At 38.7% G+C, this 25845-nt stretch overlaps 1 protein-coding gene across 3 annotated transcripts in view; it reads left to right on the top strand.

Annotated features, from left to right (window-relative positions):
• Nucleotides 1-25564, top strand: part of CHST9 (carbohydrate sulfotransferase 9) — a 70884-nt gene extending 45320 nt beyond the window's left edge. Inside the window, exons 2-5 of one of the 3 annotated variants that reach the window (XM_083357878.1) lie at nucleotides 5937-6054; nucleotides 8099-8225; nucleotides 18490-18527; nucleotides 21367-25564. In XM_083357878.1, coding sequence (XP_083214004.1) covers nucleotides 18504-18527; nucleotides 21367-22470 — 1128 coding nt within the window. In that variant the 5' untranslated portion in view covers nucleotides 5937-6054; nucleotides 8099-8225; nucleotides 18490-18503 and the 3' untranslated portion in view covers nucleotides 22471-25564. The remainder of the gene's footprint in view (nucleotides 1-5936; nucleotides 6055-8098; nucleotides 8226-18489; nucleotides 18528-21366) is intronic. The other 2 variants (XM_083357877.1, XM_083357876.1) reach the window with 2 other exon arrangements.
• The last annotated feature ends 281 nt before the right edge of the window (nucleotides 25565-25845 follow it).

The following is a 25845-nucleotide window of genomic DNA, read 5'->3' as shown; positions in this document are numbered from 1 at the left end:
GATAGTCGGGTGTGAGTCTCTCTTTTTGAGGCTTGGTTCGGGGGCACAGTTGGGCTTGCTGCTGGTGTACGTTTCGCCTAGTCACACAGCGGCAGCCCTGCCTGTGCTACTCGATGTCCTCTCCGGTTTGGTGATTGAGTTCCCCAAACTTCTAGTTTTGGGTGACTTCAATCTACCATCCCTGGGAGGGTCATCTGAGTTAGCCCGGGAGTTCATGGCTTCCATGACGGCCATGGACCTGACGCAGGTAATTTCTGAACCAACTCATGAGGGACGACCAGACGGTGGTTGGATGATCTTGGTGGGGGCTCTCCATTTATTATGCCCCTGTCATGGACCGATCATCACCTCCTGCGGCTGGTCTTCCGTCTTGCCACCCCCCACCGTGGGGATGCGGAACCAACTAGATGGTACCGCCCCAGACGCTTAATGGACCCTCTCGGGTTCCAGGCAGCGCTGGGATCCCCACCTGCCTCCGTCGCTCACAGCTCGGCGGATGCCTTAGTGGAAGCCTGGGAAAGGGCAGCCACTGAGGCACTGGACCGAGTTGTACCCCTGCGGCCCCTGACCCGGTGCAGATCCCATCGAGCTCCATGGTTCTCCGCGGAGCTCCGGGAGATGAAGCGTCAGAAACGGGGCCTAGAGAGCTGCTGGAGGTCCAGCCGATCCGAATCCGACCGGTTGCGGTTAAGAACCTATATTAGGTCTTATCTCGCAGCGATGAGGGCAGCGAGGTGCAATTACTTCTCTGCCCTCATCGCGTGCACAGATAATCGCCCGGCCGCCCTGTTTAGGGTGACTCGCTCCCTCCTTAATCAGGAGGTGAGGGAGGATCCCTTGCAGGGTCGTGCCGAGGAGTTTGGTCAACATCTGTCGGATAAAATCGCTCGGATTCGGACCGGTTTGGACTCCAGCTGGGCAGAGTCTGACGATCAGGACACGGGCGGTCTTGTCAATGTTATCTGGGAGGAGTTTGATTCTGTGACCCCTGATGAAGTGGACAGGATTATGGGGAGGTTGAGCTCCACCACATGTTTATTGGATCCGTGCCCTTCCTGGCTGGTTTATGCAGCCAGGGAGAGGACACGAGGCTGGTTCCAGGCGGTGATATCTGCTTCTTTGAGTGAGGGTAATTTCCCCACCGTCTTGAAGGAGGCGGTGGTGAGACCTCTCCTCAAGAAGCCTGCCTTGGACCCAGCTGTCTTGAACAACTTTCGTCCAGTCTCCAACCTTCGCTTTCTTGCGAAGGTTGTTGAGAGTGTGGTGGTGCATCAGCTCCCTCTGGTCCTGGATGAAGCGGATTATCTGGACCCGTACCAATCGGGTTTCAGGCCCGGGTACAGCATGGAGACGGCATTGGTCGCTCTGGTGAATGATCTCTGGAGGGCCTGGGATAGGGGATATTCCTCTGTCCTGGTCCTATTAGACCTCTCGGCGGCTTTCGATACCATCGACCATGGTATCCTGCTGCGGCGTCTCAGGGGATTGGGAGTGGGAGGCACAGTTCTTCGGTGGTTCTCCTCCTATCTCCTGGGACGTTCACAGTCGGTGTTGGCAGGGGGGCAGAGATCGGCCCCTAGGTCTCTCGTTTGTGGAGTTCCTCAGGGTTCGGTTCTCTCGCCTCTCCTGTTCAACATCTACATGAAACCGCTGGGTGAGATCATTCGTGGTTTTGGAGTTGGGTATCATCATTATGCTGATGATACCCAACTTTTCATTTCGACCCCAAACCACCCCAGTGATGCCCTCGCTGTGATGTCCCGTTGCCTGGAGGCGGTTCGGGTCTGGATGGGGAGGAACAGACTTCAACTCAACCCTGACAAGACTGAGTGGCTGTACATTCCGGCATCCCAGGACATTCAAAACGTTCCATCACTTTCTATGGGGGGTGAGTCTTTACCCCCCGTAGATAGGGCTCGCAACTTGGGAGTCCTCCTTGATGCACGGCTCACCTTAGAAGATCATGTAGTAGCCGTGACCAGGGGGGCTTTCGCACAGGTTCGCCTGGTGCGGCAGTTGCAGCCCTATCTAGACCGGGATGCCCTGTGTACGGTCACTCATGCGCTCGTGACCTCTCGTCTTGACTATTGCAATGCTCTCTACATGGGGCTTCCCTTGAAGACCACTCAGAGGCTCCAACTGGTACAGAATGCGGCCGCGAGAGTTGTCTTGGGAGTTTCCCGGTACTCCCATGTTACACCTTTGCTCCGCGAGCTGCATTGGTTACCAGTTGTCTTCCGGGTGAGGTTCAAGGTCTTAGTGATGGTTTTTAAGTCCTTACATGGCATGGGTCCGGAATACCTCGGGGACCACCTGCTGCCGGCATCAACTCCCCTCCGCCCCGTGCGTTCCCACAGAGAGGGCCTCCTCAGGGTGCCTCCAGTCAGAGAATGTCGGCTGGTGGCCCCCAGGGGGAGGGCCTTCTCTGTGGGCGCTCCGGCTTTGTGGAACCAGCTGCCGGTTGAGCTCCGGATGGCACCGGATCTCCGCTCCTTCCGTCGCGGGTTAAAGACCCATTTATTTGAACAAGCTGGCCTGGCCTGATGGGGAATCACTTAGGGTTTTAATATTTATATATATTTTTATTGTTTTTATTGTGGGCAATAATTTAATTCTTTTTTAATTTTTGTATTTTTGTAGTTTTAAGATATGCCCTGTTCACCGCCCTGAGTCCTTCGGGAGAAGGGAGGTATAAAAATTTAATAAATAATAAATAATAATAATAATATTACCTTGGTGCAATATATGAAGAAATATCCTGTATTGCATATATGTGTATAATTCTTAATTGTAAACATTTGACATAGAATTGTGGGCACTTTCACAGCACTGAATGTGAAGTACTTACCAAGTCCTTGTTTTTATCCGCTACCGTAATATTTTCAAATTAAATCTCCATAATATTTCTGAAATTCTGCATGTATTATAGTATTATTGGCATAACTGCAAAGCTGTTCTTACATTTATTACTAGATTGCATCAACTGCTACTAACATGTTGTAGGGCAAATGGCCAAAATTCATTTTCCTCTTATTCTGCCCTGTGGGCCGACTACTTAAATTATGAGAAGAAGAAAGATTCCTCGGTGGCTGATTGTTCTTTGCCAATTGGCTGCTGCTGCCAGTTACAATAGGTAAATAAAGCATATTGGGATTTGAATGCTTTTTATTGTAGCGTTGGATCAGGCAGTTAGTGTAAATGTTAATTTAGTAAGATTTGAGTCCATGCTGAGACACAGCTGAAGCAATGTCTGTGTTAATTGTTCTTATCTAATTTTGTTGGCTATTTGCCAACAAAATGTTACCCTAACAATGTTTCTTAATTAATCAAATGTATAATCTGTTCTTGCAAAAGTTAATTTAAAATTATTCATATATTTTGAATATTCCTATATAACTGATGATGATGTTATCCATTCAGTCATGTCTGACTCTTGGCGATTCTGTAGGCCAGCTCTCTCCACATCGTCCAATCTTGCACTACTTCTTGGAGTTGTTCTATCCTCTGGCTGGTGTCAACTTTGTTGGTGTCCAGCCTCCGTGTTCTTTGGGGGCCTAGTTTCCTTTTATTGCTAACTCTTCCAAACATAATTGCTTTCTTCAGCGAATTCAGTTTTGTGATTTTCCTATATAACTACTAAATAAGAGCCTTGGTGGAGCAGTGGGCTAATGCCTCCTTAAGTAACACCAGCTGCCTGCAATTAGTGCAGGTTCGAGTCCCACCAGGCTCAAGGTTGATTCAGCCTTCCATCCTTCCGAGGTAGGTAAAATGAGGACCCAGATTGTTGGGGGCAATAAGTTGACTTTGTAAAAAATGCCGCGGGGGGAGCGCTAATAAGCAGGCATATACATAGAATGAAGGCTATTGCTAAGCACATTGATTTGTGCTTCTTAGATTGTAAGCCGCCCTGAGTCTTCGGAGAAGGGTGGGATATAAATGGGATTAAATAATAATAATAATAAAATAAAATAAAATTAAGATTGCTATTTGGCACGTAATTCTAGGATATACTTATTACATTTCTTTGTCTTACTTTTAAGTAAGTATATTGCATTCTCTGTTTTATCAATGAAATAAAAGTCGCCTTGGTTAAGAAAGCTGCCCCCTCCAAAAAATGTAACAAATCTTTCTATTGTTTCCTTGTCTGTTTCCCTCTTTAATGTGTTTACAGATGTTGTGCAGTACTGGTTCTAGCCTCTTTTTGCAGCCCACTGTAACTCTTCGTTGAGGTCCTGTCTGAGAGTTTTGCCTTTCTTGGCATTGCGTTTGACACCCCTGTGATAAGGATTCTGGAGGCTAAATGGTAGGATGAACAGCTAAAAACTAGGTCTGTTTATGGTTAGGGATGACACAATTGTCTTCCAATATTTGAAGGGGAAGAGGGAGTCAGTTTATTTTCTGTAGCACTTGAGGGCAGGACAAGAAGCAATGGATGGAAGTCTATCAGAGGGAAATGCAACCTGAAACTAAGGAGGAATTTCCTGACAGTGAGAATAATTATTCAATGGAACAACTTACTTTTCAGAGTTATGGGTGGTCCAACACGACTTTTTCAAGAAAAGACTGGACAACCATTTATCAGGGAAGGTATAAGAATTATTGCCTTGGGCAGGTGATTGACATAGAAGTCCTCCAATATCCCCTCTAGGTTTATGATTCTATGATTCCTAACTATAAAAGCAGCACTGTTTCTTTTCTGTTTTCATGTCCTGAGTAATAAATGGTGTAATCTTCTGACTAAAAGTGTTCAATCCCAATCCATTTCAATTCACTGATCCTAATTGAAGCCATTTCATTTCACCTTTTGTTCTATTGAACCTTCCAACGTTCGTGGTTTTCACAAAACCTACGGTAATTCTATCTTTGTAGCTTCTAATTTTATTTTCCTGTATGATGACATCAGCAATAGACATCCCAAAGGCTTTAATCTGACCATGTCATAAACACAATTAGTACTCTGAAAGACCTTCGGCTGTTCCTCAGTAGCATGAGTGCCATCTGACCTGAGGGGCCCATCATCTTGCACTATGTCATCAATCATTTTATATTTTCTATCCATGTGGTTTTATTAGTAAAAATATAGAAGTGGTTTACTATTGCCTTCTCCCACACAGTACATATTGATGTCTTTGCCATTGTCACTAAAATGCTTATCTGCCTCCAGCATCTTCCTATATCAGCGCTGCCCAATATAAATGACTGCTTGCTTTAGCTGGGCAGCTGGAATGACCTTCACGCCTTGTGTGTCCCAGCCCGGATTATATACCCTCCCACCATTCTTATCCCTCCCTCTCAGGAATACTCCTCCCATCACAATGATATACCATGGCAGGACTTGGGGGAGAAAAATCTGATAACGGTTTATTTCTTTATTTTAACCATGATTAAAATACAATCCTGAATGGTAAGATTGTGCATCAAAAATATTTTTGTGAAGTTTTTCAGCATAGCACGTCTCTGTTCTTCTTTAAAGTAATGTGATATTCTTAGCATTCTATGCAATCCTGGGGGTGGGATTCTCTCTGGAGAACCATTAACTTTAACTAATAGTTTCCTTAAAGTCCCCTTAAAAGCCTGAAAAAATCAGGTTACTTCAATAAACATCAGAGAGGTACTCACTCATACAACATCCAAAGAATTTCATCCACGTCATTTTCAGAGAATATCGCAGTGATAATAAATATTCCACAGAATTTTATATCCTGAATTGTCCAAAAAGTATATTTTCAAGAAATATAAATCGCCTGAAATGGCAGAAAAGTAATGCAATGACCAGTACAAAAAACTCAGAATCATAATCCGAATAGCAAATCCAGCAACATATAATTTTAGGATCATTTAGATTTATAAAATTGGTTTTCTCCCCCAGGCAATACTGTGTCATAGAATCATAGTAACATGTCACAATTAGTGAAGATGTTTCTTTTCTTTTTTAGTCTTGGGAGTTAGTTATTTTTGAAATCCAAAGGGAAACAGTGTTTAAAGTGTTTAAAACAAGCCGATGTAAACATCTGAATGACAAAGTTTAATAAAGAAAGAAGGCTGTTTATCAAGGTAACTGAAGTCATCATATTGGAGATGAATAATTAATACTGCTCATTTCTTTTTATCTTCTGTGCATAAGAATAAGTGCCACATGGGCAAAAAAAAATGTTTTTTTATTTCTCCCGGTATAGAGAAATGGTATGTATGGAAATTGATGAACAAAATTTTTTTCAGCGTGAGATATATGAAAAAATAGTTTCATTCTGACGTACTCAGCTAAGAAGAGTAACTGCTGATTTTGAAAAGTTAGTATCTTAGTTTTTTAAAAAAATGAGACTAAACATCATAATTGCCTTTTTTTAAAATCCATGGTTTGCAAAACTTAAGTCAGTCATAGAATTTGAGTCTTGTGAATAGGCTTCTTAAAATTGGCCTTCTTAAAATTGCTTTTCAATCTTATTCTCTTTTTTTAACGCATTGGTCTCAGAATCGTTTTTTCAAACTCTTTAGTCATGTTTATCACATGCTTTTGATTGCAAAAATTGCATGCTTAAATCCAGGCCTAGGCTGAAACATTTTGCTACTCCAGATAGAGAATCATCAAATAAAGGATTTGTCTCATTCAAATGGTGTTGCCTTCTTGTTACATTTGAGTCACGACCACAAGGGAGAAAATTCCACTAGCCTAAGTATTATAGCATTAAACATACAACAGTAACAAAACAAAAAATTCACTTAAAAATAGCAAATTAAATTCCAAATCTTATGTTGTGAAAAGTCTACAAAAATCCTGATCAATATCTCAACATTCATTTTCCAAGGTTCAGGGAACTCAGCTACTAAGTATATAAGAATTTGCCTACTGTAAACAAGCATGTTCAGACATTTTAATGTTTCTTCACCTTTTCTTTGAGGCCAGGAGTCTATAGTGACTCATGCATAATGGGAAATATTAATTCCAGCAAAGCAAGAAACTAGTTTAATAACAATATTAAAGACAATAGAAAAGGGAGAATATTATTTAAATCCGTTAAGATTAATGCGCTACGTGGTATATGTCCTTTTCAAACAAAAATTGCAACTAGCCTGCCACATTGTGAAGCACTTCTATAATCTATTAGAAAATTTCATTTTGCTTTGACTATTCGTATAAGAATTAAAGGATAACCTTGTTGTTGTTGTTGCTGTTTCCAAGGATTTGCAGATGGCCGTGGGCATAATACAGACTTTTCTCTGCCATTTGAATAGTTTTTTTTAATGCTGTTAAAATGCTTATTCAAAAGATTTTCCCGAAGGTGCTTTTTCAGAAGACAACTGGACTTTCTTTTTTATCTTTGAAAACATTTCACTTCTCATCCCAGAATCTTCTTTAGCTCTGAGAGCACCTTTGGAAAAACAAGTCACCATCTGGATGAGTGAGAATCTCCATAGACACTTATTCAAAAGATGCTATTGTAAAGTTGTTTTCATATTGACTCAGGCCATTTGTTGGGATATCTAAAAGTTCTAATCCTCACTCTTTTCAACACAGCCTGAATGTGAAAATAACTCCCAGGTAGATCTAGTAGAAACTTCAGGCTATCAGACTCTCTGCATATGCTCATCAGATACAGATTCAGAAATGTGCTTGCTGCAAAAAATACCTGAGACTAAAAGGCAATAAAAGTGAACTTTTTAAAAATAAAACATTCCTGTATTATTGGGTCCACTGTTTTAAGAAGTTAGTTTATAGATAGACCCATGCAAAAGCAACAATTCCTATGGCTTCTCTGAACTCACTACACATCCCTACCAAGTCAGATAGTTTTTCTGAATTCTGATTCCTGCCTTGTAACTTGATTTTTGTCTTTTGCTTTTCAACATGATTTTGCTTTAGAAATAAGTTGCATTTATAGTCCGTCTTTCAGTTTCACAACTTCATGACAGTTTATGATTGACAACACTGTGGAATGGGACTGCATTTAAAATGAGTGCTTTGCCCCTGGTTTATGGTAGCAGAATGAGATTGTAAAGAAAAGATTGCACAATTTACTGCAAAAAATGGCACATATTATTTCATTTGAGCTTTTTCATTACATTATGCAAACTGAACAAATTCCTCTGTTTTTGAAAGGCACTCCATCAAACTATATGATGTGTTCTTAGTCTGGCTGATAATGCTGGGAATTGAAGTTTGTACATCTTAAAGTTGCCAAGGTTGAGAAACATTGTGCTAATCAGCAACACTGGAGAAGAAAAATGTGAGCATCCTAAACTAATTGCTTTCTTGAAGTAATTGTTTCCGGTGGCAATTCATATTATAATTTCTCTACTTTCATATGAAAAGCAAACTTGCTTTACTTGTGACCTTCCTGTATATGGCTCTGAACTTCAAAATATAAAAGAATACCACCATGATCGCCTGCATTTGCAAAACTGATGTTTCCACTCATGGATGACCTTTAGCAAGGTATTTGCTATGAATGCAGCTGAGTCTGTGTTTCAAAATGCAGAATGCAGTTTTGCAAAACATTGGTAACATTAACTCCTTGCAGCAGTTGATTTGCTGAAAGTCTTTGTGTAGTGTTGGCACAGTGATTCAGATTTATGTATTAAGAATTAATTTAAAAGTTATGCCTGGAATTGGCTTGTTTCCATTTTCTAGGTATTTGTATTTCAAAACAAATGAAATGCCTTGGATGATGCTTCTTTTATTGTATATTAATAAAACTCAGAGGCATGGTAGAAATTAAAATGTGTTTACAGCTTTTTTTCACTGAGCTTGTTCTTTCAGTATTTTAATCTCTGCTTGCCACCTTAATCAGGGAAACTATTTGCGTTCAGTTGTACTTTTCTTACAAATGCAATTTACCAATCTGTTCAATAAAATCTCCACTCCATTTTGAGTCCTTGTTTATCCCTTTTAGAAGATTCAACCATTGGTTTTACGTATTATGGCTGAATTCCTCACTAGCCTGTGCAAGTTTGTCAAATTAAGGATTTATCCAAGTAATTAGTCAAATTTTATTCCAGCTAGATATTAGTCTTTGCAGGATGATCCCAAAGCCTGTAATCAAAGTGATACAGACAGACATATAGTTAGCCCATGTTTAAGAACTACAATTTTTTCATTTCCACTCTATCGAGTGTTAATCGGCATTGTATTGTTTTGACTGCTGATTCTTTCACTAAGATATTTTATCCTAAAATGTAGACACTATCCATCTTTTAAGTTTAAGAGAATATTTTGATATTCAGATGATAAGCCCCTTTTATCAGATTTTTCCTGCTACTCATGCTCCTACAACTGTTTTATTGGCACAGTAGTATTCTGGAAAAGGAATTACATTCCTGTAATATTAAATACACAGATAAAAAGTATTTTTCTGTAATTGCATTGGCTTGCTGTGTATCATACTTCATTGCTGCTGAAATTAAGTATAGAGATCTTAAGGAGGACTTTTCTGAGATGAGGCTAGAAAGATGCCATTAAAATTACATAAATATGTTATAATAATGCCAAACTGAAATGCCAACTTCCAAATAATTATGTTACTTTATGAAATGATAAAAACTATTAATAAAGGGGGTACATAGCAGAAGAAAAGGGAAAATGGCACTACTGCCTAATAACCATTGGTTACCAGTTGTCTTCCGGGTGAGATTCAAGGTCCTGGTAATGGTCTTTAAGGCCCTACATGGCATGGGTCCGCAGTACCTCAGGGATCACCTGCTGCCGGCGTCAACTTCCCTCCGCCCTGTGCGTTCCCACAGAGAGGGCCTCCTCAGGGTGCCTCCGGTCACAGAATGTCGGCTGGTGACCCCCAGGGGGAGGGCCTTCTCTGTGGGCGCTCCGGCTTTATGGAACCAGCTGCCGGTCGAGCTCCAGATGGCACCGGACCTTCGCTCCTTCCGACGTGGCCTGAAGACCCATTTATTTGAACAAGCTGGCCTGGCCTGATGGGGGATGTTAGGGTTTTTAATGGGGTTTTTATACTGTTATTGTTCTTATCTGGGCGATTATTTAATTCTTTTAATTTTTGTATTCTCTATTTATATGTGCCCTGTTCACCGCCCTGAGTCCCTCGGGAGAAGGGCGGTATACAAATATAAATAATAATAATAATAATAATAATAATAATAATAATAATAATAATAATAATAATAATAATAATAATAATAACAACCAGAGAGGTGATCCTTTGCCTCATTCTAGTTATACACTGTTTATTAATTAGAACAGGATAGGCATGAAGATATTTACTTGCCATATATGTCCATTGAAGGAAATGAAGTTTAGATAGATGACATTCACATCTGGGTCTATATTTGCTTCATTATCCATTTTGCAGCACCATAGACTGTTACTTTAAAGACAATGACTGTTCATAGATCAGTGTAAGAGAATGTCTCTACGTATATAACAAGTGCATGATTTGATGTCCCACATTACACCACTATATGAATGATAGTAAAAGTCTTGCAATTGGCTTGTTTGGGTATGAAAGTTGTCTTCACTCTCTTTCTCTCTTTTCCCTTTATAATGAGAGCAATAGGAAGGATATCAGGCAGGAGCTTTTGATGCATTACTTGGCTCTGGAATTCATCATACTTACTTTGAGATTCTCCCAGTTGTATCAGCCAAGGGAGAGTAACCTGGCATGTTGAAACAATAGTGTTCTTAGCTGAGAAGAGCAACTGCTGTGAAAAAAAACAGGAAGACACATGTGTGAGAATTTATCTAATATTTTCTCCGTGCCTTTTTCTGATGGATAGTTTTTGGTAGACAAAATGAAACTTTTAAATTAGTGAGAGTAGTTGCTTTTTTATTGACATGGAAAAACTGATTTATCATTCCCAAAATGTCAAATTTCATCTTACATGTTATAAATTATGAAATACTCTTTTCAGTGCTCTCAAATTCTGTCCTTCTAACTTGTGATTACTGATCACTTTTGGGAGTACACAGTAAAAATTGTTCAATTTAGGATTTTGCCCTGCTGAATTAAAAAAAAAGGAATTAATGTAATTGTTGGCTTATGGTTGAAATCTAATTTCAATTTTCCTTATTTTATTCACAAAGGCATTAGTGAATATGTACTCCAAATATCTATTCATGGGAAAGCCCCTTTGGCAGTCTAATAAGAACATCTTATTTTGTTCTAGATTGTAGTACTTGTAATGACTTCATTAGTCAGAAACTGAACATGCACACATGGGTCAGCACAAGATATTTGGCTGCATTCACTCTTGCAAACTTTAGTTGGCAGAAATTGAAAGAAAAGTTTGTGTTGCTGTTGTTCATGAAATAGCTACCTATAATGAATATTTAGCAGTGCCGCTTAAAACAATGCACCATTTTTTGATTGCTGAAAAAATCCTTCCAGCTGAAATTCTCTGTCAAATGCAGGTTGTCTTTCTTGGTTGGCAGCCCAGAAGGAAAGGGAGGGGCAGGAGCTTGTACACTCGCATGTGCACATGTGAACAGGGTCGCGCACATGCGCTGCAAACGGGGCCATGAGCAGGTGCATGGTGCAAGCGGGCCTTTAGCACATGTGCAATATTCGTGGTGACACTAATGCCTGTAACCCTCATGGTGACACTAGCAGCTGTGCAAACCTCACAGCTACCTTTGCAGTGACACTAGCACCCATGTGACCTTCACGGTGACGTTAGTGCCTGTGTGACCCTCGCGTGAACCTCATGACAATGGCACTAGCACCCATGCAACCCTCATGGCAATGCTAGCATGAATGGAGGGAAGTGTGTGTACACACGTGTGTTCACTGGCCAGCCACTCATGTGGCCCAGTGGCCAATAAGCCACAAACCAGTAGTAGGCCACACCCCACAGGTTGGAGACTTCTGGTCTATGGTAAAGATTGTGAGTACTTGTAGACCTCAATGTACAACCATTCATTTATCAACTGTTCAAAATTACAACAGTGTTGGAAAAAATGATTTATGACCAGTTCTTAAACCTGACCATCCCCATGCTCATGTGATCAAAATTATGGCACTTAGCTCCTGAATACATTTACAACCTTCCCAACAAGCAAAGTCCATGGGGAAGCTGGATTTGCTTAATGTCCATGTGATTCACTTAACAAATGCAGTCATTTGCTTAACAATCCTGGCAATATGGTCATAAAGTAGTGCATGGCTCATTTAACTTAGTAAAGAAATTCTTATCCCAATTGTGGTTGTAAGTTGATGTCTTTAACGTGTGTCACTGGAGCAACATACTGTATGTAAATATGGTGAATTAGGAAGAGCTGATTTGTGTGATCAAGAATAAAAGGATATCTTGTGACAGCAACCAACAAGTTTTACATGAGCTGATTAAGGACAATCAGCAGATCACTAAAATGGAAATTGCTGTCCGGCTTGGAATCTCATAGGAACATATGGATTACGTTACTGATGTTCTTCAACAGTAGAAGATTTGTGCAAGATGAATTCCTTGCATGTTGACAGCAAAGATTAGACTTGAAATTTCAAGAGTTGAAATTTGCTTGCAATTATCTTGACAAGAATGAAGATGAGGAATCCTTAACATAGTGACACCAACACAACATGGACTGATTATTATTACCCAAAACTAAACAACTGGTTCATGCAATATCATGACAAAATTTCACCCATGGAGAAAGATTTCAAAATTAGATATTAGCATGTAAACTAATGTTTACAATTTTGGGGGATGTTATTCGCATGGATTTCCTTGCAATTGGCACTATTATCAACTCACAACACTGTATTGCAACACTTTGAAACAATTAAGCAAAGTTTGAAAGAACCAGAAGGAATTTTTAATGCAACATGACAGCGCTAGGCTTTATACCTAATAAGCCACCCATCAAGCAATTGTGAAATCTTACCCCATCTATCATGCAGTTCAGACTTGGCACCAAGTGACTTCTACTTTTTGGCCAAAATTGAAAGAGTACCTTCACAGGCATCTATTTAACTGAAATGAAGAGATAAAAACCAATGTCAGGAACTGGTTGAAAAGACAATAAATAGAGTTCTTTTGTGATGCCTTTAAGAAACTTATCCATCCTTGGCAGGTGATTATATGGGTAAGTCAATACAGGTAATATAAGAGCTCATTTCAAGAATTATTTTTCTGTTTCATTTATTAAAATATGCTATTTAAGCTAAGTTATGGAAGTGGAGGTAATACTCTTCATTCATACCTCACAGAAAGTTTCCACAGGAGGAAGATTTGTTTGAAGTTTATATTGATTTACAATAAATTACAAAGTGGTAATATTAAAGCACTATAACTATGAAACAGATTTAGTAATATGACAAGTCATAAGTAGATAATTATTTAGGTTAAGAAGGTATATTGATATTAGCACTAATAGCTTCACATCAGTAAACTTGCAAATACAAATACAGTTTCTAGATCAGCCTTGTTGTGAAATGATAGTGTATTGTCACAGTCATGGATCTTACAGAAATAATTTCCAAGGAATAAATTGTTTTTGTCCTTCAAGGCCTTATGCCAGTGGACTTTTTATCAAAACCTAATTGTATAGTTACAGCATTTCTTTGTTGGTTTGATGTAAATATTATAAAGTTGATCATCTAATTTGCATTTGTAGGCATCCTGTCAAAACAACAAAATGGGAGACCCATAAACATACAAACTCAATTTTCCCTCTTGGCTGTCTTTTGAAACTCATTGATGTCACTTCCTTCCTAAGTCAGCAAGTGAATTTTTCTTTAATTCTTAGTCCCAGCTGTCTATGTTGTCAACACGAAGTTATTAAAATTCCTTTAAAGTGAATAAAAATAGCCTAAAAACAAATGTAGTGGGAAGCAGGAAAGCATCAGTATTCAAAGTCCACAAACCTTTGAGCAAAATAGAGTTGAAAAAAGTAGTGATTGAAAACATTGGTCTTTCCTCGCATCTTGTACATCATTAAAGGTTGTTTAAAATACGTTTGCCATAATCTTTTATTACCCCCCAAAAGAGAGTGCCTTATCTGGTTAAAAAAAGTAGCCTCAAGATGTGAATTTTCACAATGATGTTCTCAGTGAACTCTATTGCCTACTGAAAGTCTGCCTGAATAATGTTGATTTTCTTTCTCAAAGCAGGAAAAAAAACATTTCTGCAAAACAAAATGCTACACTATTATGCAGAAAGTAATTACCATAAAGAGGCAATCCTCTGTCATAGCCTAAAGCAATAAGTAATCTTGATTTTGTTTTATTTTTTAGGAAGATTATTATTTTAGGAGATCATTAGGCAAGTTACTTTCTTACTTGTAACAGTTAATACTTTTTATCCCATCCCATCAACTTACTTGATTTTGAACATAAATATTTATTTTATTTTTATTATATTTTTTAAAAGCTCAAGATGACTAAGATTTCTTCCTCATTTATCTTCTGGGTGGCATGGTAGATGATGATTGTCTCCATTTAGTTTTCTGCCTGAATGGAGAATGTACATTTAAGGCTGATTCTATATAATTTTATATATATTGAAAAGGTAGATACAGCCCTGTAAACACTAGCAGATAAAGGAACCAATTCATTTAATAAGAAGTTGACATTCCCCTTTCCACAGTCTGCTCCACTTCTGAGTTATGGTATTATTCACCCATGTCTAAGTCATCAGAGACTGATACGAAATTTGCTATTCCCATTGTCAATTCCTATCTTGCTTCTATTCCCAACAATTGCCACTTCACCTGACCTTTCTCCAGAGTATCAATGATAAAGCCTAACAGATATTAAGGCAGGGGTGTCAAACTGCCGGCTGGTTGCAACATGCAGAGGCTGTGACCACCCCAGCTTCGGCAATGCAAAAAAAGTTGCGATACATTACGACACGTCACGTGACATGGCGACTTTGACACCCGTGCCTTAAGGTTACCTTTAACTAGTAGCAGAATAAAGAGTAAGACCCTGCTTTAACATTAGAACAGCTATTAATGACTTGAGCCTGGATCAATGTATTAAGTGGATACCATGCTGTTATGCAAGTTAAAAATTGTTTCTTGATTTGTACTGGCTTTTGCTGATTCAAAATGCTTCTAGAAATCGTAGGAAAGTTGGTGAGCACTGATAAATGGACACTTTTTATTCTAACTAGTTGTTCCACGATGTATTTAACAAGGTGGGAATGGATTGCCTTTGTTCTATAACCATGAATACACAGCAAAATAAAGATCTCTCTCCTGATCAGCCTAAATATATTCAGAATAAAAATATTAAAAACCTAAAAGAATCTTTATGAGGGGGTGTTAGCAGCTTAAGATCTGAGTACAATGCCTTGAATGAAACAAAGGAAACACAACATTTTTATTAAATACTCTGTTCTATAGCTTACGTGAATCAAATTAATTCATTTGTTATCATGCAGAGAAAGTTGCATTTTTGCAAAGATGATGGCAAATCTTCAACGTTCAGTGTTTGAACAGAAACAAAAAGAATATTCATTTGATGATTTAACACTACCTCATATAGTTCCACACCCGTCCTGTGAGCTCCACAAATTATGACACCATCAAGCTGCAAAGGGAATTTGATCCAGAAATTGTGATTGATGAGTTTGAGTAAAAATTTCCACAAACAATATGAAAACTTTTTAGTAATGAAGATAACATTGTGAACATGAAAAGTAGGGCATGTGCCCTTTTGTTTTCTTAATTTTGATTTCTTTTATATCATTTTAAATTATTTATTTATTTATTTATTTTATTTTTGGGACTTATATGCCGCCCTATCTCCCAAAGGACTCAGGGCGGCTTACAACAATAAAAAACAACAATACAAAAATTAAAAACGAATTAAATAACAGCCCCAAAATAAATTAACTACAATTAAAAATTAAAACATATTTAAAAACCCATCATCAATCCAGGTCAGCCTGATGGAAGAGAAAAGTTTTGAGGTCGCGGCGAAAGGACCGGAGGTCTGGGGCCATCCGAAGCTCAAAGGGAAGCTGGTTCCAAAGGGCTGGTGCTCCCACAGAGAAGGCCCTCCCCCTGGGGGTCGCCAGCCAACATTGTCTGGCCGACGGCACCCTAAGGAGGCCCTCTCTGTGTGAGCGCACTGGGCGATGGGAAGTCGTCCCCGGTAGCAGACGGTCCTGCAAGTATCCCGGGCCCAAGCCATGTAGGGCTTTAAAGGTAAGTACCAGCACCTTAAATCTCGCCCGGAAGACAACTGGTAGCCAATGCAGCTCACGCAGGAGGGGTGTAATATGGGAGTATCGGGATGCTCCCATCACTACCCGCGCGGCTGCATTCTGCACCAGCTGAAGCCTCCAGGTGGTCTTCAAGGGCAGCCCCATGTAGAGAGCATTGCAGTAATCTATCCGAGAGGTAACGAGTGCATGAGTGACCGTACGTAGGGCATCTCGGTACAGATAGGGACGCAACTGGCGCACCAGGCGAACCTGGGCAAATGCCCCCCTGGCCACGACTCCTATATGATCTTCAAAACTGAGTCGTGAGTCCAGGAGGACGCCTAAATTGCGCGCCCTATCAACAGGAGGCAACACCTCTCCTCCCATAACCAAAGATGGAACCTCTTGGACAAGTCGAGATGCCGGTACGTAAAGCCACTCAGTCTTGGCCGGGTTGAGCTGGAGCCTGTTCTTCCCCATCCAAATCCGTACTGCTTCCAGGCAACGGGACATCACGTCGAGGGCATCACTGGCTTGGTTCGGGGTGGAGATAAAGAGCTGGGTATCATCGGCATATTGATGATACCTCACCCCAAAACCACGGATGATCTCACCCAGCGGCTTCATATAGATGTTGAACAGGAGGGGCGAGAGCACCGACCCCTGAGGCACCCCACAATTAAGGGGCCTAGGGGTTGACCTCTGCCCTCCTGTCAACACCGTCTGCGAATGGCCTGAGAGGTAGGAGGAGAACCACCGTAAAACCGTGCCTCCCACTCCCAACCCCGCAAGATGTCGCAGCAAGATACCATGGTCGATGGTATCAAAAGCCGCTGAGAGATCTAAAAGGACCAGGACAGAGGAATAACCCCTGTCTCGGGCCTGCCAGAGATCATCCACCAGTGCGACCAATGCCGTCTCCATGCTGTACCCGGGCCTGAAACCCGATTGGTATGGATCTAGATACTCAGTTTCCTCCAGGACCAAAGGGAGCTGCCGTGCTACCACGCTCTCAACCTTCGGAAGAAAGCGAAGGTTGGAGACAGGACAAAAGTTGTTTAAAATAGCTGGATCCAAGGCAGGTTTCTTGAGGAGGGGCCTTACCACCGCCTCCTTCAAGGCGGCAGGGAAGCACCCCTCACTCAGGGAAGCATTTATAACTGCCAGGAGCCAGCCTCGTGTAACCTCCCAGGCCGCATAAACCAGCCAGGAGGGACACGGGTCCAACAAACACGTGGCGGCACTTAATTTCCCCATGATCCTGTCCACTTCATCCGGAGTCACAGGATCAAACTCCTCCCAGATAATATCGGCCAAACCCAAATTATACAACTATTAGGATGATATTGAAGCAATTCTAGCCTTTTACGATCTTCATTTTTTTTCTAAGTGAATCTACTGGATTTTCCTTATTTTGGAAGTATAAGATGCTTTTGTAGAGGTGCAAACTCTATCATATTTAATAAGTTAGGTAGTGTAGATTGGTTCCAGTGGTCATACATTCATTCTTTAATTGTTTATTTGTTAAAAGCTACATTCTTTTTTTGTAATAGTTAAATTGTGTGTTGGATTTTACACTTACACAATTGCAATATAAATATGACTATTATAGGACTAATAATCTGTTCTCCTAATTAACTCTTTAGTAAGGCAGATTTTGCCAGATGCAAAAAAAAAAAGGTCCACATGTGAAGGTTCAATTAACTGACTTTTTGCTGAAGTCTATGCAAAGGAATCATTTCAGACTAACAGCACCTGGTTAGATCTAGATAAGGGTCAACAGCAACCAAGTGGGGGGGGAGGTTAGACATAATTCACTTGTGGCAACATAACACTTCTAAACTGATGCCTTGTTTAACTCTTTATGGCTCTGCCAGTCCTTCTCCTACAATTATATAACAAAAATGTTCCCAGAATTCATTTTGGATCATGTACCCTGGAAGTAAATTGACCAAGAAACCCAATATTTAGGCATAGTGAGACTGAAAAAGTTTCTGTATTTGAAACATCCACTACTAAAATAAATAAAATGATTAAAATTAGGCCCTGTATTTATGTGTGAAAGATTAATTTGCTATGTTGTAAAATATGAACTGTAAAATGCAAACTATTTAACATTATAATGGTGTATTTCTGTTAGACCTGTTGTGAGGTATTTTTGATGATGGCTATCTTATAGAATCAAGAGATGAAGAGATCGAACCAGAAATAGTTCACCTACTGTAAATGGGACAAATCATTATTCTAACGGCACCTAAAAGCCAACAGGAATGATTCAAACATTTCTAAAAGCTGGTGGGTTTTCTTTCCCTTGACCTTGTTTTGAAACTGATATGGCCACTTTCTCTGAAATAAAAACTTTTTTCTTTCTTTCAGGGACTGAAGAAAAAATGCAACAGCAGATGATTAATCAGGCATGTTGACCATTTTTAGATATATTTCAGTTGCACAGTTAATAAAATCTATGCATTGTGCATTTTTACATGAGAAGAAATAACGCAAGATTCTGCATCTAGATATTTATGGTTTATCTTATAAACAAATACATGAATGAAGGCCTCTAGGCAACCAAACAGGTAGCAGAAATCCAGCATTAAGATGATCATTTTTATGTTGCAAAAGCACCTGTTTATTTATTCTTTAATAGCTGTCCAGCAGAATTTTGTGTTTGGGGGACTACTCCAAAATAGATTGTTAAAACCATGGATTCATGCTGTGACTCTTTTACTGGAAGTACTCCAAGATCCGCAGCCTTGGATGGAGATTGAAATAGACGCTCTGGCTGTTTTACTAGACGTAGCCAGGAATAAGTTAACCATACAAATCCATGCAATGAATGGATTTTGTAATGTGTACATAATAGGGCTAATTTTAATCCTGGAAACTATGCTTAATGTGAAATGTACCAACTAGTTATTGAGAGGATAACCAATTATGAAGATAATAGCCTCTCCTGAAGGAACCATTCTTGCTGGTCCCTGAATCAAATTTAAGGCAATCGTTATGATGCAGACCAGAAACTGGGAAGTTCTAGTCCCACCTTAGGCATGAAAGCCATTTGGGTAACTTTGGCCCAGTCACTCTCAGCCCAAAGCACCTCACAAGGTTATTGTTGTGGGGAAAATAGGAGGAGGAAGAGGTTCACTGCCTTGAGTTACTTACAATGATAAAAAAGGCAGGAAATTAATAAATAATATAGAACACCTATGGTAGATGACTTAGGAACTAATGACACATCTGGTTCCTAATACATCTGGAGAAGGCTATATCTGTCTGTGGTCTCTTACATCAGGATACAAAACCATCGTAATACAAATGGCCTCTTGTGTATTTCTTTCCCTGATCCAATGCAGTACATTTAAGAAATTGAACCAGATTAAGATAAACTAAGCATCCAAATCTTCAGTTAAACTGTTGCTGTTCATCTTACCAAACTGCTCAGATATTCTCATGTATCCTAGATTTTAAGCTGCTTATAGTTATTAGCATGCTGGAGTTTTTGTTTTGTTTTTATTGAATGTTTATGCTTTGTTGGTTTTATTTATTACAAATAAATATAATGGTCATCATTGGGGGGTGTCTGTATTTTTAATGTTAAAAATCAAGTTTTAAAAACTATTTTAAAAAATTAAATCCTTTTAAGATGACTATACAAGTTCCCTGTGAAATGTGACTTCAGAATCAAAAAAAAATCTATATTATAAACAAAAATGCAAACGATAGAAAACTCTTCAAAACTGATTACAGGTAGTCTCTAATTTACAACCTGTCACTTAGCAACCATTTGAAGTTATGTTGTAAACTACCTAGTTCCAAATTTCCAATAGCTATCCATTCCCCCCCCCCCACATTCACGTGGCCACATTTTGGGTGCTTGCTTAACAATTGTGGTGGTTGCTTAATGACTGTGGTGGTTGGTTTATGACATGACATTTGCTTAACAACAACCACCAAAAATGTTGTAAAACTAGGTCCAGTCACATGCTGATCTGCTTTATGACTATTCAGTTCTACCTGTACCACAAGAAATAGATAAAGGAATTATTAAGAATTAATTAAGCTAATGCTCAGTATATCTTTGATGAGAAATTAACCATATATAACAAAGTACATGAAATTATTTTAATGTTAGTAAGGAATTAAATCTCTGAATTAAGTGAGGAAGGAAGGAAGGAAGGAAGGAAGGAAGGAAGGAAGGAAGGAAGGAAGGAAGGAAGTAAGTTAGTTCACCAAGTTCCTAGTGTATGTTTGGTTTGATCATGAAGCCTGAATGAACCATATTTGCTTATATAATTGTATTTTTCTTAACTGTGGTTGTCTCTGACATGAAAAGCATTTAAGGAGAGACTAGTGGTGAAATTGTTAGACTGAATAATTTTCATATAAGGTTCCATCCTTTTACCAAGTTTTGTCTTACAATGTGTTCTTAAATTTTTTTGTCCTTTCTTATTGCTAAACCATAAGTACCGTATCTATAAAGCCCAGAGATCAATATAAGATGGTCGTCTATATAAATGTTTTAAATAAATAAATTAAATAAATAGCTCCTTGACATTCTACTATCGGGGATCTTATCTATCTTTTTAACCATGACAAACAGTTTGCTCTCTTAATTATTTAGATAGTTTTGTACATATTTTCAACCATCTATTAATATCATCATTAATTTATGCTATACAGTTTTAAAGATTCCAATCTAACAAAAGATATTTTCCTAGTGATAATTATCTGCAAATATTTCAACAATCCTATTTTTATATTTCTACTGTATACAACTTGTTACTTATTCAAAAAAACCCATTAAATTTATTTTGATTTCTGGTATATCCAGAACATTTACAACCTCAACATTAGATAATATAGATAATATAGAACAGGGGTGTCAAACTGCCGGCCCGTAGGCCAGACGTGTCACAATGAAACCACACTCATGTGACATCGCAAGTTTGACATGTCTGATATAGAATATCATTAATGTATCTGAAGGTGTTGAAATTGGAAAAAAATGTTCTCTCATCCTCCTTGCCCATGTTTGTTAGAAATGTCCTTTGAAATAAACCAATACAAAGCAAAATATACTGCTCAAAAAAAGGGAACACAAGATAAGACATCCTACTATTAAACACAGTACATTGTGTTGTTTAAGTGTTCCCTTTATTTTTTTGAGCAGTATATATTTCATACCCTGGTCACTTTTGTCCCTCTTTGGAAAATAAAGGCTTTACTCTTTATCATTTTCTTCTGTTTTAACAGAATTTTGGAAGCTATTCTACTGAGGAATCTGAAAAACCAAATGAAAATTGGATTGTAGGAAAGTATTTTCACAAAGACAGTAAAGCTTTGATTGAGAGTGAAGATTCTCAGGAGCCGTATCTTTTTGGGGGAACAGAAGATTCTTTGACCACTAATTTTTCTGAAGACCCACAGAAGGTTCTTAAACAGCTCAAAGAAATGAATTTTTCATCCACTAAGCATTATCAAAATAAATTATTTCATAGGAACAATAACTGGAAAACCACCGATGAGGTACAAGACAGACGGAAATTTTTTCTTCGTGATATTTGCCAAAAATATGTTAATGGAAACAGAACCCAGACACCTCTTGTGCACATGGTCTCTAGAATATACGTAGAAGATAAATACAAACTCTTGTATTGTGAAGTTCCTAAAGCAGGCTGTTCCAACTGGAAAAGGGTTCTGATGATACTTGGTGGTCTCGCAAAATCTGCTGCTAATATTTCTCATGACAGTGTACACTACGGAGATCATTTGAAGAAATTAGATAGTTATAATATAAAAGAGATACATAAGCGTTTAAAAACATATACCAAAATTATATTTGTCCGTGATCCAATGGAAAGATTGGTGTCTGCTTTTCGGGATAAGTTTGAACATCCAAACAATTATTACCATCCTATATTTGGGAAGGCTATTATTAAGAAATACAGACCCAATGCAGATAAAGAGGCATTGACTACTGGCTCAGGAGTGCAATTTAAAGAGTTTATACAATATCTATTAGATCCCTATAGGCCATTAGGCATGGATACGCATTGGGAGCAAATTAACAAACTTTGTTATCCTTGCGATATCAATTATAATTTCATTGGCAAATTTGAAACTCTGGAAAAAGACGCCAATTATTTTTTGAAACTAATAAATGCTCCAGATGAGCTCCTATTTCCTCATTTCAAAGACAGACACTCCACTGACAAAAGAACCAATTCAGAAGTTGTAATGAAATACTTGGCAGAAATTCCTGCCACAAAGAGGCTGCAAGTTTACAACTTTTATTACCTGGATTATTTAATGTTTAACTATACTGTACCATATGAGACATTCCAATTTGATGTATAATCATCAAGGCATAATCCGGTTTACCTATAACTTATGAGAAAAAATACAATTTCTTAAATGGAGATGCTTGGATTTGCTAAAATTTTCATAAATGTAAGTGCCTAGCATTTAGGAGGCAACATATTGCACTGTGATGTTTGGGAGAAAAATAATTTAATATTAGAAAATTTTAGAATATAATGCAATATAATTAACACAAGTGGCATTAAAACAATTGTGTTTTATTGTATTTATTCAATTGCTGGAAATGCATTTTTCTACATTTCAGGGAACAGCAGTTAAAAGCTGGATTTGTGTTTTATTATCAATCAAATAAGGAAATATTAGAGAAAAGTCAATATGTGTGTTCTCAGAGAAATGTATGCAATGGTCCAATATTAGCTTATCTACTTGAAAAGCTCATTTCTGTCTGGACAGATGGTGCTTAGAAATAATATATACTGCAACCACGGATTTTTCTAAAACCATAAATATTTTGATTTTTAAAAAAGAGCCAGAACTGCAGATAAAAACACACTAAAAATAAAAATAAATAGTAAATTGTTTACTAGAGCAGGAATCCCAACCCCTGGGCCATGGCATGCCAGAAACTGGGCCACACAAACAAGCGAAGTCCCATCCGGGGGCTGCAGCCAGCATGTGAAACCACGCCCCCTCTGGTCCACGGAAAAACCCTCCACGGAACTGGTCCCTGGTGCCCAAAAGGTTTGGGGCCACTGTACTAGATAATAAAATACCTAACTTCAGTACTGTAATATCAAATATAAGACATATTATTTCAACAAACAATTCTTTATTGTATAACTACATAGTAATTTTTACAACAATTTGAACGTGTCTTTATATACATCTTTAATTACACCTTTAAATGCACCTTTGTTAACACACCTTTAAATATTAAATATATCTTTAATTACACCTTTAACATTTGTTTCATATATAAATTCTCCATTTTTTATTGTACTTCCCTTGTTTGACATTGGTTACTCCAATTATGTTGTTCTACAGTATTATTTACTAATATCCATTTCGTTGTCTCCACAGTTCTTCGGCATCCTTGTGTTTATTGCTGTAGGATCAAATAATTTTGCTTCAATTTGTTTAGTATGCATTTCAAGCATGTTTAACTCTTCTTAAATTAATGTTTCATAATAAATTGTCCTATATTTCATGAATGAAGGCAAATATACATCTCCCAGGATAATGTTGCAGGATCCAATGTGGGTCAGTCACCAGGACCATAAGTTTAGTTTTCCAAGCTTTTGGACTTGTGCTGGAGCCCATCCTCACTTCATTCTCACCAGAATCTGCTTTGAGCACATACTCTGGTGAGAAAGAAGTTCCCTGAGGATGGACTGATCCAGATTCGACTTAGGGTGGACAGTCCAGGAGTCAAGCAATCATTTACAATGCTGGGGACATGGGATTCAAGAATGATACCTCAACCTAAATAAGATTGATGACTGCTCCATGCCAGATTGCAAGATAAATGAGGAGGGGAAATGCTGAATACAAATTTCAGGCCACACTGCAGTGTCTATGACCTAAAAAACAAACCTTTTTCTGTATAGGATTTACATACTTTGTTTTGAAGAATCTGCCAGAGGGTTCTTTCAGTACATTGTAGAACTATTGATCTACTTATTTTGCAACATGTATAGCCTGCTATAGTCTAAACAGTCTCTGATAAAAAGGTAAGAAAATAAAGAAAAGATAATACATTAAAGTTCACGCATGGGTAATAAAAATCAGTAAAAAAAAGTCTTAACACACCATAATGTTCAGTTAAATTTACCTAAGGGCCAAATGACCACTGGAATAATACTGCTTTGGCTATCTTTTGAAATGCCTTTAGAAGGAGGTTGTACCTCCAAGGAAAGACACCTCATAATGGGGCTAGCATGTCGCCTGGCCCATCCCACATGAATCTTCTGAAAATAGATAACCAACCAGAAAAATTTGATTTGAGCAGCGTATCCTCTTGAGCCATGAAGAACATTGAAGGTAATAATCAACAGTTTGAATTGAGCCACCGAGCCAAATTCAACTAAGGAGGTAACTTCAAAATTATTGTTATTCCTACATGACTGGATTGATCCATGAGTTGTCCAGCTGCAATTAAGTGTAACTAACCTGCTACAGCTTCCATGTGATCTCCAATTGCCACCATGCATAGGGAACATTGCAAGGATTGTAATCAGGGAACAAGTTACAAGTCAACAATCTTGCTTGACCCGGGAAAGTTTAAAATTAGTTCACTAGCCATATCTGAGTGAAGGTTCCAAAAGGCTTCCTTTTACCCCTTCTTCAGCCTTCTCCATCTCAGCAGGGAGGAGGGGAGGGATGGTGGAACTGTTCTTTTTCTTACCAGTTACCAATACTCTTCCTCAAGCCTGCCTAATGTTCTGGGGATCCAGGGTTAGTTTTTGGAGCCATCAATCCTCAACAGCTGCCAGAACTGTTCTCCAAACAGCAGCTGGGTTTCTGCAGCAGTAATTCACCACAGTTCCTTGAGTCACTCAGTTCTCATTCTACTGTGCTTGGCATGTTCTATTACTGACTGGTCTGCTCAATCCAGCTAGACTAAAGTGTTCCTTACCTGTATAAAATGAAGCCAAAGGTACAACTGTAGCCTCTGCCTTCTTGGTGCATTTTCTGATTTTGAAGCCATCATCAAATTTCAGTGGTGATTTCTAAACTAGTGGAAAAATGAACAGCTCTGAATGAGATATTACATAATTTTATTCACTGTTTTATATAAATTTGCAAATTGATGAAATTAATCATTGCAAATGCTCTTCATGCCTAATAACTTTACAGGTTGTATAGCAAATAAAGGTTGCTTAAGGTATTCACTTCAGATAATAATGGCTGCTTCACTTGGATGCTTATTTCCAAAATCATGTCAATTTTATCCTAAAGGAGCACTTTTTCTGATGATGCTCATATTCTCTCCATGAAAGAAGTTTGTTTGGACTTCAGGTTTTAAAGAAAAAACAATAGAGGCAATTTCTTTTTTTTTCTGTTTGAAGTATTTTTCTCTCTCCTTGTTCCTTCTGCCTTGAGATTTCTGGATGGGGATCATCTATCTCTTGCAAGAAGTCTAAATGGATCCTTTGCAATGAAAGGATGAAAATAACCTTACAATCTAATGTGACATAAAGGCTGCAGGTTGTCCAAGGTGATTCACACTCCTATAAGAATATTCTCCCCTTCATGGATTACTGCCTTGTCGTGGCGAAGGGGCTTGCGTAATTCAATGAAGCTATGGGCTATGCCGTGCAGGGCCACCCAAGACGGACAGGTCATAGCAGAGAGTTCTGACAAAACGTGATCCACTGGAGAAGGAAATGGCAACCCACTCCAGTATCTTTG

Source organism: Vipera ursinii (assembly GCF_947247035.1).
Source record: "Vipera ursinii genome assembly, chromosome: 3".
Taxonomy (NCBI): Eukaryota; Metazoa; Chordata; class Lepidosauria; order Squamata; family Viperidae; genus Vipera; species Vipera ursinii.
The sequence above is the reverse complement of the archived record's forward strand: the minus strand, read 5'-3'. Positions and strand labels throughout refer to the sequence as shown.